The 12402-nt window shown below is 35.4% G+C and overlaps 1 protein-coding gene across 5 annotated transcripts in view; it reads right to left on the bottom strand.

The window, feature by feature from the left end:
• The window catches only part of Pgant7 (N-acetylgalactosaminyltransferase 7), a 213278-nt gene extending 203342 nt beyond the window's left edge, over window positions 1–9936 (bottom strand). For 3 of the 5 annotated variants that reach the window (XM_089252486.1, XM_089252485.1, XM_089252483.1), the window contains exons 1-2: window positions 9715–9915; window positions 9332–9500 (exon numbers count right to left, since the gene is read on the bottom strand). In XM_089252486.1, coding sequence (XP_089108612.1) covers window positions 9332–9469 — 138 coding nt within the window. In that variant the 5' untranslated portion in view covers window positions 9470–9500; window positions 9715–9915. Of the gene's footprint in view, window positions 1–7984; window positions 8138–9331; window positions 9501–9714 lie in introns of all 5 variants that reach the window. The other 2 variants (XM_089252487.1, XM_089252484.1) reach the window with 2 other exon arrangements.
• Between the last annotated feature and the right edge of the window lie 2466 nt (window positions 9937–12402).

Here is a 12402-nt window from a genome sequence, read left to right as displayed (position 1 = left end):
TTGGTTAGATTTTTCAAGTTTTATAAAAGGGATTTTGTCAAACTTTAAAAATGCAGCCAATAAGACTATCGGTTTCATTTGAGAGAATATAACTGGTACGATTATTGGTTGCATTTTTCAAGTTTCATAAAATAACTTTTATGAAACTTTTATAGTGCAATCCCGGCCTAAAGCAGTGTTTTCCCAAGAGCAGGATTTTTGCGTCGCGTTCAGAGCGAGAGTGGGAATTTGTTAAAAAACTTAAATTTCAGATTCTATTCCCCACCCTCACGAGGCAGAAAAAACCTACTCTTAGGAAAACACCGCTTTAGCGTAGCGGAACCATACTTAAAATTGGAGTTACACAGTATTTTCCTTGAACTAAAAAAACGGCTGCGAAGCTGGAGGCTTAGGCTATTTCAGCCCCCGAATTCCTAAATATACAGTCCACCGTACCCCTCCCTCTGTGGACAATTTTAATCCCGTACGTACGGGACGCCTGGCAAAATGCGCCTTTGACTAAAAATATCAATATTTAGTGTCTCAGGGTACGAACAGTCTGCACCATTACGGATTGGTTAAAAAACTTGAACTTCAGGTTTTTAACCAATCAGCAACTGTGCCGATTCCCAGAATCAGAAACAAGCGTGCACTTTGTACGTACATAGCCGCAAAATTGCTATCGAACCAGCAGGTCGCAAAAGCTTCGTCAACGGCAATACATGAACTGTTGTTATCAGAGCACTAGGCACACATTTATGCCTTATCTTTGTTATTAGATCTATTTGCCTTATGTAGTCTATGAAACATGACACTGTATCTATAATTGATTATTTATTTAATGGGAACTACACTCATGTCCATAAATTAAGGATAATTCAGAATCACGCGGAAATCGAAATCTAAAGTAAAAATTTCACCTGTAGAATTATCACACACATCTGCAAGAATGATATGCAAATTTCAGGAAGCCACCAGATGATGCTGATAGTACGTCACAATGACGAGAGTGTAAGAGGGGGGTATATAAGGAATGGTGGCAAAGAAGTAAAATTGTTCACAAGAGTTCTGTAAGGCGCTCAGTGCCATAAGCGAATAGTTATGGCACAGAGGACGCATGTGGATGATTTTTTACGTGGTAGAATTATCGGCCGCCTGGAATGTGGGCGTACTCAGATGGAAATATCCGAGGAACTTGGAATTGCCCAAAGTGTCATCTCTAGGCTTTGGCAACGATTAGTACGTTACAGTACAGGTCGCCCCCGAGTTACAACGATGAATGAAGACCGGTATTTGGCAGTAACTGCCAAAAGAAGCAGACGGAGCACAGCATCCGACCTGTCTTGTCAGCTATCTGCAGCCACGGGTACCACAGTTTCAAGGCAAACCGTGTACAGACGTTTGGGAGATATTGGTCTATATGCTCGCAGGCCTGTCAGATGTGTTCCGCTCACGGCAACTCACTGTCGGCAGCGATTAGCCTGGAGTAGAGAACATGCGATGTGGACATCGTCACAGTGGGCTTGTGTGATGTTTTCCGACAAGTCCAGGTTTAGCTTGCAGTCTGCTTCACGTCGGACTTTCATATGGAAAACGCCAGGTACCCGTTACCACCAAGACAACATCATTGAACGACACCGTTACGGTGGTGCAGCATTTCTTGTTTGGGGTGGAATTATACTGGGTTCCAGAACAGATCTGCATGTTCAAACCGGAACCATGAAAGCCCAAATTTATCGCGACATCATTCTGGAACAACATGTACGTTTGTTTAGGGGTGCCATAGGCGCAGAATTTGTGTTCATGGATGACAATGCCCGTTCTCACCGAGCAAACATCGTAAACGAATGCCTTGAATCTGAGGATATAACCCGTATGGAATGGCCAGCATTCTCACCTGACTTGAATCCGATAGAGCATGTGTGGGACATGCTTGGCCGATGAGTTGCAGCCCGTCAACCACCTCCTACATGTGTACCGGAACTTCGGAAAGCATTGCTTGCTGAGTGGAGTGATCTTCCCCAAGATCAGATCGATAATTTGATACTCAGCATGCCTAGGCGTTGGACAGACTGTATTTCATCTCGCATGGGAGACATACAATGTATTAACCATCATACCAACCATGTAATAGTAAGTTTTTATGTAATAGAGATATTTTTTACAATTGCTCCAGGGAGCAAAAATCGTAGTTTTTATGAATGGTATTATACATACACCATCGTTTTTGTTCTTTATCTTTTGTTTAATAAATGGGCTTTATGAATAAGTAACGTTTGTTTTGTTTCTGAACCTCTATTTGCCGGAGCTGGCATTATCCTTAATTTATGGACATGAGTGTAATAGATAATGAGCGAATAAACAATGGAAATACTGTCAATATTTTTAATTATAGTTTCTCTCTCTCATTATACTTCAAATTCATCTACCATAATTTCGTGCGTGTAATCCGCAAATGCAAATTTTGCTACTCTGGGGGGGGGGGGGGGGAGAGATACTTCCGTATAATCCACATATGAAAATTTCATTCATCAATAGACATTTTAAGAAGCAGAAGGGGTTGCTTCCCACATCTACAGATCTTTAAAAAAAATTACTTTTTACGTATCAATTTTTAAAATATTTTAATTTTTATTTCAATCGCTCAATAAAGAACAGCAGTAGAAAATTCCGCCATTTTCAACGTATAAGGGGCCGTTCAAATATTACGTCAGCAAATTTTTATCCATTTCTGACCCCCCTCGTCAGCAAAATTTCGTCATCAGCTCTGCCCCTGCCTCCTAACGCATATTAGTGGGATCAGAGACGTACGCGCGGGGGTGAGAGCCCCCCCCCCACGAACAAAAATTTATTTTTCTAACGTATTTTTCTAAAAATATTTACAAAAAAATTAAAGCTTCGGAAGAAAATATATCTTTCTATGTTATTATAATCAATTTTTATTAATTTCAATGCTATTTCTGAAGAACTCAAAATTTCTTTTTTGAGATATTCATTGCGAAACACCTTCTAAGCCATATATGATAAACCCTTGTCCCGCGGACCAAATGCGGCCCTGGGGTTATCTGATGTGGCCTACCCCCAACCCTAATTTCATAAAAATGAACTAAGCGGTACATTTACAGATCGGTTAAGTGACCCGTAGCACAATTCCAGAGCACTTAAGCGGCCCGGACACATTTCCAGATCACTTGGATCTGCAAAAAATTTAGAGAACACTAAAGTGGCTCTGTAGGGGTATCAATTGGGAGAATGCTAGCTCAGGTGCCCAGAAACTATCAAAAGGTTTTTCTCGCTTTTGGCGCACCGAGTAAGATCCATCAAATAGATTTCTTATTTTCATAAAGGGTGGTTGATGACGTAAGCATCATCCAAACCCACTCCCATCAAAAAAAATTCAGCAAATTGAAACCCCCCCCCCATCGATGCTGACATAATACTTGAATGACCCCTAATGCGCAGATTATATGTAAGATAATATTGTACTTCAGAGAGAAAAAGATCCACAATTCAAAAAACAAAAAATTCAAAGGTTCACATATTGAATTTTTTTTATTTTACACTAGTTTTTTTTCAAATGTATATGTTTTTGCACTTTTCTAGATACGCGTGGTGACTATAATTACAATCATGACCACCTTGTATGTATTTTATGTATGGAAAAAGTAGAAATATATTTTAATATAAATTTAACCATTTAACTAAGGGAAAAAATTCCATATTTGTTTTTAGTCTCATTTTATCATTGGTGGATCTACATGGAAAAAGATACCTCTAATTAATTTGTGTTATTTTAATTATTATTTTTATACATACAGCTATTTTTATTATAATTCTAAGCAAATAATTTATAGAGTTAATTATTTTATGTTATTAAAACTGCACTGCCATCCTTTTTTTGGAGATCTTTTATATTGAAGGAAACATTTTCTGGATATTATGCTGAGGCAAACTTAAAAAGAAAAGTAATCTTGTCTCTGCCAGGACTCGAACCCAGGCCCTCTTGCATACTGGGCAAGCATGCTACCAAGAAGAGGGTCTAGGTTTGAGTCCCGGTGGAGACGATTACTTTTCTTTCTAAGTTCACCTCTAGAAAATATCTGTTTCCTTGATATCTTGGGCTGAGAAAAAGTCGTCTATCTCTGTCTTTCATGTTTGTTATTTCATATAGACATTTTGTTTTGCCATACAACGTTACTAATAACTGAGTTAATATTTTTCTTAACGTAGTAGAATAAATGAAGTGTCATCTCTATAAAAATTTCCCTTATATAGAAATTTTGATATGTTGCATTGTGTATTATTCTTTTTGTTTTTTCCTATAATATAGAATATTATTAATATCTGTGGATTCCCCCTTTTGCTTTTTTTGTACGATTTTAGTTTTTCTGAGATTGTTCTATATCAAAAAGGGTTTCTTAATCTCTTTCTGAACCTGAGGACCAGTAAAATGTCTGAAACAGTTGAGTTCAACAGACCATTAACTTATAGTACAGAGGTCTGATCTTTTATTTGAACTTATGTGAAAACTACCAATATGAATGACTTTAATAATTGGCATAAATTTTCAAGTCTGGCATCTCCCACATCCCAACTTCACATAAGTTCGAGAAATGCTGTTCTACATAAAAAAATTTGCTCATTTCTACTTTCATCATTTTTTTATTAGTTAAGTAATTTTTTTATTTTTTTTAATCAAGGATTACATAAAAAAAACCAAAACCCTGATTAATATGGGGGTTTACCTACGTGCTCATACTCATACTAGTAGTGCTATGTACTCATACTACATTTAACTGAGCCCTCTTGCTTGGTTTTTCTCAACACTTGTGTGTAAAACATGGTTGTAATTTTGGCCGGTCAAAACCACTGGCCAAAAGTGGTTCGAAACTACTGAAATACATTGAAATGGTCGTAAATAGATGTAGTAATAATTTAAACTGTTTTCTTTCACATTGAATTTCAAATTAAGATGGATTTGCTTTTAACAAGCATCAGAATGTTTTTTTTTAAAACAGTTGCATTCACTTTGACCACTTGTGGTCTAACCATGAAAACCTGTTTCAACCTTTTTAGTTGACATCAGTTTTGACCATTTTGAGTGGTTTACTGCTGTAGACGACTTCAAATCGACGAAAGAAACAGCAACCAATTTTTCCATTAATTTTTAATAGAGTAGATTTTTTAAAGAGTAGTTTCTCATTGAGCTTCCATAGTATCATGCCCCCTCTTCCCACAGTAGGCAAGGCAGCAACTAGTAGAGGACAAGGATCAGGAGGGGGTGTTGTTTATTTTTTCCTGTTAAAAATTACAAGAGTGGGGTCGCCAAAATAGACTCTGGTCCCAGGTGACAGAGTAAATTTTTGTTTATAGTTACAACTCTGATAGCAGGTTCTACTAGCCCAGGCCTTGGCAACCTATGACACACGGACCACCGAGTGACCCATATTATAATTTCAAGTGACCCACTTGAGTTCCAAAAATAAAGTATGATTATATTCGGCCATATAAAGTATATACTTGAAACGTCTTCTTAATACACACATTCTGATTGATTTTGACCAGCAGCCAAAAAAGGTTGCGACCCCTGTACTAGCCTATTTTAATTCACTTGATTGTCTTATTGTTTATTGATAATTTTAATAAAATAATATTAATTAAATAATTACTACATAAATTTTGAGACCTTATTTGACCAGTTTTGACCACATCCGGATGGCTAAAATCACTTTTAGCCAGTTTCTTGATCAAAATATCAATCCTTCCTCTGTTAAATCTTGTATTTTATTCTGAATAGGAACAGTTAACTAGAAACTCTTGACTGTCGAAAACCTCATAGTGGAAATCAATTATATATATATTTTTTATGTTATACTAATATACTATTAGAGAACCACAAGCAGTCAACTGTCTAAATCTGAAATCTGCCTATATAAAAGTGTCATTTGTTTTTTGCCATTTTGTCAACTGGTGGATAAAGTAGAAAATCTATAATAAATTGATATATCAATCATATAACTTTTAATTGACCTTTTTCTTTTTTAAATTTCACGTTTTTTTATCTGCTTATAAATAAATACTTTAACTTCATATCATATTTTCATGTAAGGTAATGAGGTAAAGGTTTGGACAATATGGTAAAAACATGCTTGAACTTTGGTTTTTACTATAATGACCAAAACCTTACCAACCTTGATTTGTATTGATAGTTCTTTGATTTTGGATGTGTTTTTATTTTATGGCTTGAATTCAATTTCATTCGAGTTGACAGCAAATCTTTACTCAAATATAATTAACTAATAAACATTTAAATATTGATATTTTATTTTTCAGTCATTAATTTGAGTTATGAAGGCAGTATCATGTAATTAATTTTTAAGAATTAATGGGAGAAAATTTTAAGTTTGAGTTTTGTTCACTTTAAGCGGTTGAAACAGGCCAAAACTAATATCGACCAGGCTGGCTTTAAAAACAGTTTAAAACGCCCCTTGTTAGGACCAATACAACCCTGGTATGAAATGAGCAGGTAAGCTTCATACAACAAGGCAGATTAAAACATTGATTTTTACTGTGAAAACCAATGATATACCATCTGTGTTTCTTTTTTTTATTTGCCTTAGCCACCAGCACAGTTATTATAGTTTAGGAATTATCTATCCCATTTCCACCAAATGTGCAAATTGTTCAGTTATTTTTACTATGGTCTGCAGGTGTAAAAATGGTTGAAGAATACATCTTTAACTCTATAATACTAGCTCTACATCTCAGAAACATAGACATATAGGCAGTTCATATATATACAATTTTTATTTTAGTTAGTATTCTAGAGTTAAAGTACTGAATATCTTTTCACTTTTTGTGATAAGTTCCAACATGAATTTCTATAACAATAAATTACTTGACTTCAAAACCTTAAACAATTTTTTAATTTATGAATTTCTGTTATTTATATTAATTATGACTGCCAGGTTTTATTATATGCATCCAAATAATGTGTAGACATCAGATAAGTTATTCACATTTCAAGAGGTTGTTTAGTTATTAAAATAAATTTTTTTATATGAACACTGTTTTAATTTATTATTACTCTTATTTATTATTGTATCACCCTTATTTATTATCATTATCCTATGAATGATTCCATTTTGTTTTCACATACACACAATTTCCATGATTTATACTTATAGACACTAATTTATCCAATTCAGCCATTTTATTTTTTCAAGTCATTGCTCATTTTTACAGAAATATTTTAAAGCTGTTCATTTCTAAAAAATTCTATTGTACACTTCATTTTTTTAATTCACCCGAGACAGAATGGAAGAGATTTCAAGCAAGTATTTTGAAGCTTATGGGGGGGGGGGGGTTATAGTTTTAGTTTTCCTTACTATTTTGTATCTGCATTTCCATACGACGGTTTTTATCACATTTGGTTTACTGTTTTTTTTGGAAAAATGTTATGTACAAAATGAAATTGGGAGTGTTTTATACCTGTGGGTGCTCTGCTAGAGCTTTATGTCAAAGATCCTGATTTCCAAATTATTATTGGGGTCACCTGATCCACCCTACATATTACTGTGCTGCATGGCACTGTGTTACATATCACTGTGTTGCATAGCACTGTGTTACATATTACTGTGCTGCATAGCACTGTGTTACATATTCTTAAGTGCCATGAGCACTCGTGCATTAAATGCATGATCTCAGTAATTTTTAATCTGGTATTTTATTTGCAAGTTTGTTGATTAGAGCAACCATTTTTAGAAACACGTTATATTTGAAATACAAATTAATAAACTTTTAATTTATTACTCTCACATTTACGAATAAAACTGACTTTCATATACTTTTCTTTTAAATTTTGTAGATTTTTATCTGGGTAATATAAGTTAACTGATTCATGAGTTTAATTAAACAAAAAAAATATGTTCCTGCTATTAGGATTTTATGTGCCATGTTTTACAGACTCTAAAATTATTAGTGCTCTGGATAAAACAGTTCTTACCTTGTAGCTAAAATCGTTCTGATTCTGTATAATAAACTATTTCCACTTTTTTTCCTTGCAAATAAGTTGTACAATCAGCTTTAGAAATAACATTTTTCTGACAAGAAATTAAAAGCTGGATAGGTGAGGAACTTGTCATCACCCTTTAAATTCCTGGAGAAAAAAGAAAAAAACCTGCATTTGAAGAATGCTAAAAATTAGCAGGTGAGAAAGCAATTTTTTCTTTTCATAGACTCTACCTAACTTCTCTTTTCTTCATATCACCAATGATACTTGTTTTTATTAGAGAAAAACATCCAAAACAATCACTATTTCACAGCATATATTTCAATCCCTCTTACTGCAATGCTTTCAGATCATAAAAAAAATAAAAATGGAAACTATTCAGCAGTGTTTCTCAAAGTGGGTGATGGAAGAGTTTTGGGAGCAGGATAGAAGCTTTGGATTTTACATAGGATCCTATGGGTTGGCTTAAGTTGGGAGGCGATGAGAAAAAAAAAAAATTTATGAAGGGAGAATAAGGATGATGGAATAAAAACTTTGGGGAACTACACTGGTATAGTGGCCATTCAAATGTTCAATGTTTGTGGAACATATCAGTTTATCAGCCCTCTGAGTATGTTTTATATGGGCGAGTAAATGAACCTTTGCTCAATAATACTAAAGTCACTAACAAAAAAGCAAATACATGGAATCAATAAAAATTCCTAATGCATTTTAACACACATGGAATACTACTTGGGTTGATTACTAAATACCAACTCCCAGTTGCTCAGCAAAAAAATACGTCTGTCGATGGCAAATGTAGTGGTCAAAGACTCCTCAGTTTGGCATGAACATACATATTTTTCTGATAAGAAACTGGAAGTTAAGATTTGGTAATCAACCCAAGTGGGACCCTTGATCAGCATGATAGTAGTTATAATTTTCCTCTGAAGATAGCACCCATAATGTCAAAATAAATTAGGAAATGTATATTTCCTGCATACAGTTGAATCTCGCTAATCCAGCACATATCAGACAGGTGTGCTGTATAACTAGAAGTTTATTGAAAAAGTCTCATTAATACAAACTTCTGCACACAGCCAGAAAACCTGCCTAAAAATGGCGGGTTACTGGACGGACCGGACTAGCACAATGGCTGGATTATCGAGAGTCTACTGAAAGTTGGTGACTTTCATACTTCTCATGACAGTATGCCCCGAATGACTGGTTAAGATTACAAGGAAAGATAAATAAAATATTCAATATATATTGATCAATTTTGAATTGGTGAATATATACACACTTTAAAATAATAATAAACATTAACAAGTAAAGTTATAATTAAACAATTAGAACACTTACTTTAGAAGCTAATTCAGCTTTCTTACTTGCTTCTCTTCCTTTTGGTTTTGGCATAAAAAAGGCCATTATGAGTATTAGAGTAATTAGAAAAATGCATATTTTTATTATTTTTCCTCTTCTCATCATGATCACCTTCATTTCGGCTAATAACTTTGTATGACATCAGCTGCTGGATTAAAAATATGAAAATCACATCAAAACAAATTTATAGCATATAGTTTCATAGGATCATACAATCAACATATAGACATATTTAGTGATTCATTGATATAAATTGCATGAAAAAATGTAACAATCAAACATAATTTGCCCACAAGATACTTAAAACACATTTACTTGACAGGCAAAATTGTGTATAGCGAGTTTTTATCGTTATTACTCACTTTTCGGTCAAATGCATAATAATTTAAGGTATCGAAAGCAAATAAATTAGAAAAGAAAATGGCAAGAAATTAAAATAGAAGTAACTGAAATATTGAGCGAAAAACTGCCCACGGCACACGTATTTTAACGCGGCCCGGTGGTTGGGTTTTGTTGACTTTGTTGATGTTTTCTTCTCTCTCTCTCGAAACAATTTTCACATTGTTATGGACGTCCGCTTAGGCAGCAACGCTCGAAAAGCTCTATAGATGTCGCTAGTTATGACGTGTCCTGAAAGAGATGGCAGACCGATCGGTGACGATGAAGATTAGAATACATACCGTAACCATACAGAGCCCGGGATGTAATTTTTTTTAATTTTCTGTCGTTTCGATGAAAATAACAGGGTGGTCATAAAATAAATTTGCCGATACACGAGCTCCTAGCAGCCACAAAAATCAGAAAATGCGAGTGAAATTCGAAATATACTGGAACAAGGACGTAACTAGAATTTTTGCCGGCCGGGGCAAACATGATTTTGTTTAGGGTGACCATATTTCCTCGAGAGAAATACGGGAAATTGCGATTCCAAATACGGGAAAATACGGGACATCGCCAATTATAGCCAAAAATGATGCCAAATCCGAACACGGTTGTCAAATATTGTTAAAATCACGGAAAAATCACAATGGAGGGAAAGGAAGCATTACTGCAAATTGCAGTGGATTAAAATGAATTCCACGAAAAACAAAACGTTCTCCAAGACAAATGTGGGAGATTAATATTCTCATTTATAGTCGTAATCATCACAATATAATTTATGAGTTGAAAAATAATTTTAATCTTTGACTTCAATAAAGAATAAAAATTCAAGTAGACTTCGTGTAAAATACGGGAAAAACCGGGACACTTTTGCCAAAAAGTCGGGACGACCAAAAATACAGCAAATACCGGGACTGTCCCGGGAAATACGGGACGTATGGACACCCTAATTTTGCCGCTCTGACAACTTTAATATTCGCATTGAGCTATAAGTAAATTTTTAGCTTTTCTTAAGTAAATTTTTAGCTTTACTTAAGTAAATTTTTAGCTTTACTTATAGCTCAGTGAATATTCGATAATTTTTTAAGGGTGTTCCATGGGTGGAGATACGGGGGGGGGCGTGGGGGCCCCCAACGTCAAAGGTGGGGTCGACTGATCTAATGTATACATGTATATATGAATTGACATCATCATCGTGCCCCCCAAAAATAATGACCGTGCCCCACCCCCAGACTTCCAAGTCTAGTTCCGCCTATAGGGTGTTCTTTGTTCCCACCTAAAACTGACGCTCCCTTAATTTTTCCGCCCTGGGCAGTTGCACCCCTTTAGTTCTGGCCCTGCAGGGGAACTTCGGTTAAAGAGTATCTCGGTTAACGAGCGATTATGCGAGCAAAATTTTTGAAACCAATTTTAACTTGATTAACAATCGATGATTTGCATTACGAGCAAAAATTTTGCGGTTTGTCGTGATCACAACTGTAAAGATTGTTCTTCGCTTTTGCCAACACACGCACTGCGGAATCCAGTCAGCATGCCAAAACCCAGGTTGATATTGGTGATGTTGTCCATGATGATTCAATGCTGTCCAGTGGCGGACTAAAGTCGGCCGAGGCCCCGGGCGCAAAAGAAAATATTGGGCCCCTCAAATTTGAAAAAAGTTGGAGTTTTGGTTTTTCGGGGCCCTTTAGAAGTCGGGGCCCCGAGCGCGCCCGGTGCACCCACCGTTAAATCCGCCTCTGATGCTGTCTCAACATTTGAAAACGTCTCTTCTAAACTTCTAGTATTATTTAACATTTGTGTCATCAACCTGAACCAATAATGAAAATCGTTGCAGTTCGTCTGAAAAAGTGTTTGCAAGATCAAATACATAAAATTTTCATTGCAAACAAGACCGTAACTAGGCTGGGGCAAACGGGGCCACTGCCCCTGGGCCCAGAGACGAATGGGGTACCCCACAAAAGTTTACATTTGTTTTGCATAATAATTACCCTTTCAAGACTGGCTCCATGGAAAAGTCTGCCCAAGGCCCCGAGAAGGCACTCTACTGTCCTGATTGCAAACATACAGAATATTCATGAAGATTTGAGGATTTCGTGTTGATCAAACATGCTATCTTTCTTGTCATCGACCTTATTATTCATTAATAATTTTACGGTCAAAAGAATGCAATATTGAGAAAGCAAACAAAAAAAAAAAAAGACTGACGCATTGAAACAAATTTTTATCGTGGAGTTAATATTGCAATAGGTGCATTACACATGCTGCGTAAAGTCTATTATTGATTGGTATAATATTAAAATTGATATTTAATAGTGTTTGCTAATAATGGAGACTTTGAAAATAGTATGATGTGATTTAGAGAAAATTTCTTATTTTTGAAAAAAAAAAATTTACCAAATGGAACTTATAAAAATTGGAGTAAAATATATACAGTATTATAAATTTGAGGGCCCCCTTAAAACATGGGGCCATGTTCATGTTGCCCATGTGGAAATTAGATCCTGTTTAATTACTTGCTGCCGAGTATAATCAAAAAGCACTATGAGAGCCGTTTTAACGCATGGATCTCGAGTGCAGAGAGCGCCTCATGAAAATTAGATTTGGTTAAAATTTATGAAATAAAACATGTCTACAGGAAGGGAGGCCTCAGAAAAACCACTCTGAGGATG

The sequence above is a fragment of the Pholcus phalangioides genome, unplaced genomic scaffold (genome assembly GCF_987345545.1).
Source record: "Pholcus phalangioides strain wild (caught in Gottingen) unplaced genomic scaffold, Ppha-v1.0 ptg000029l_1, whole genome shotgun sequence".
Classification (NCBI taxonomy): Eukaryota; Metazoa; Arthropoda; class Arachnida; order Araneae; family Pholcidae; genus Pholcus; species Pholcus phalangioides.
This window is presented reverse-complemented; position numbering and strand designations above follow the sequence as displayed.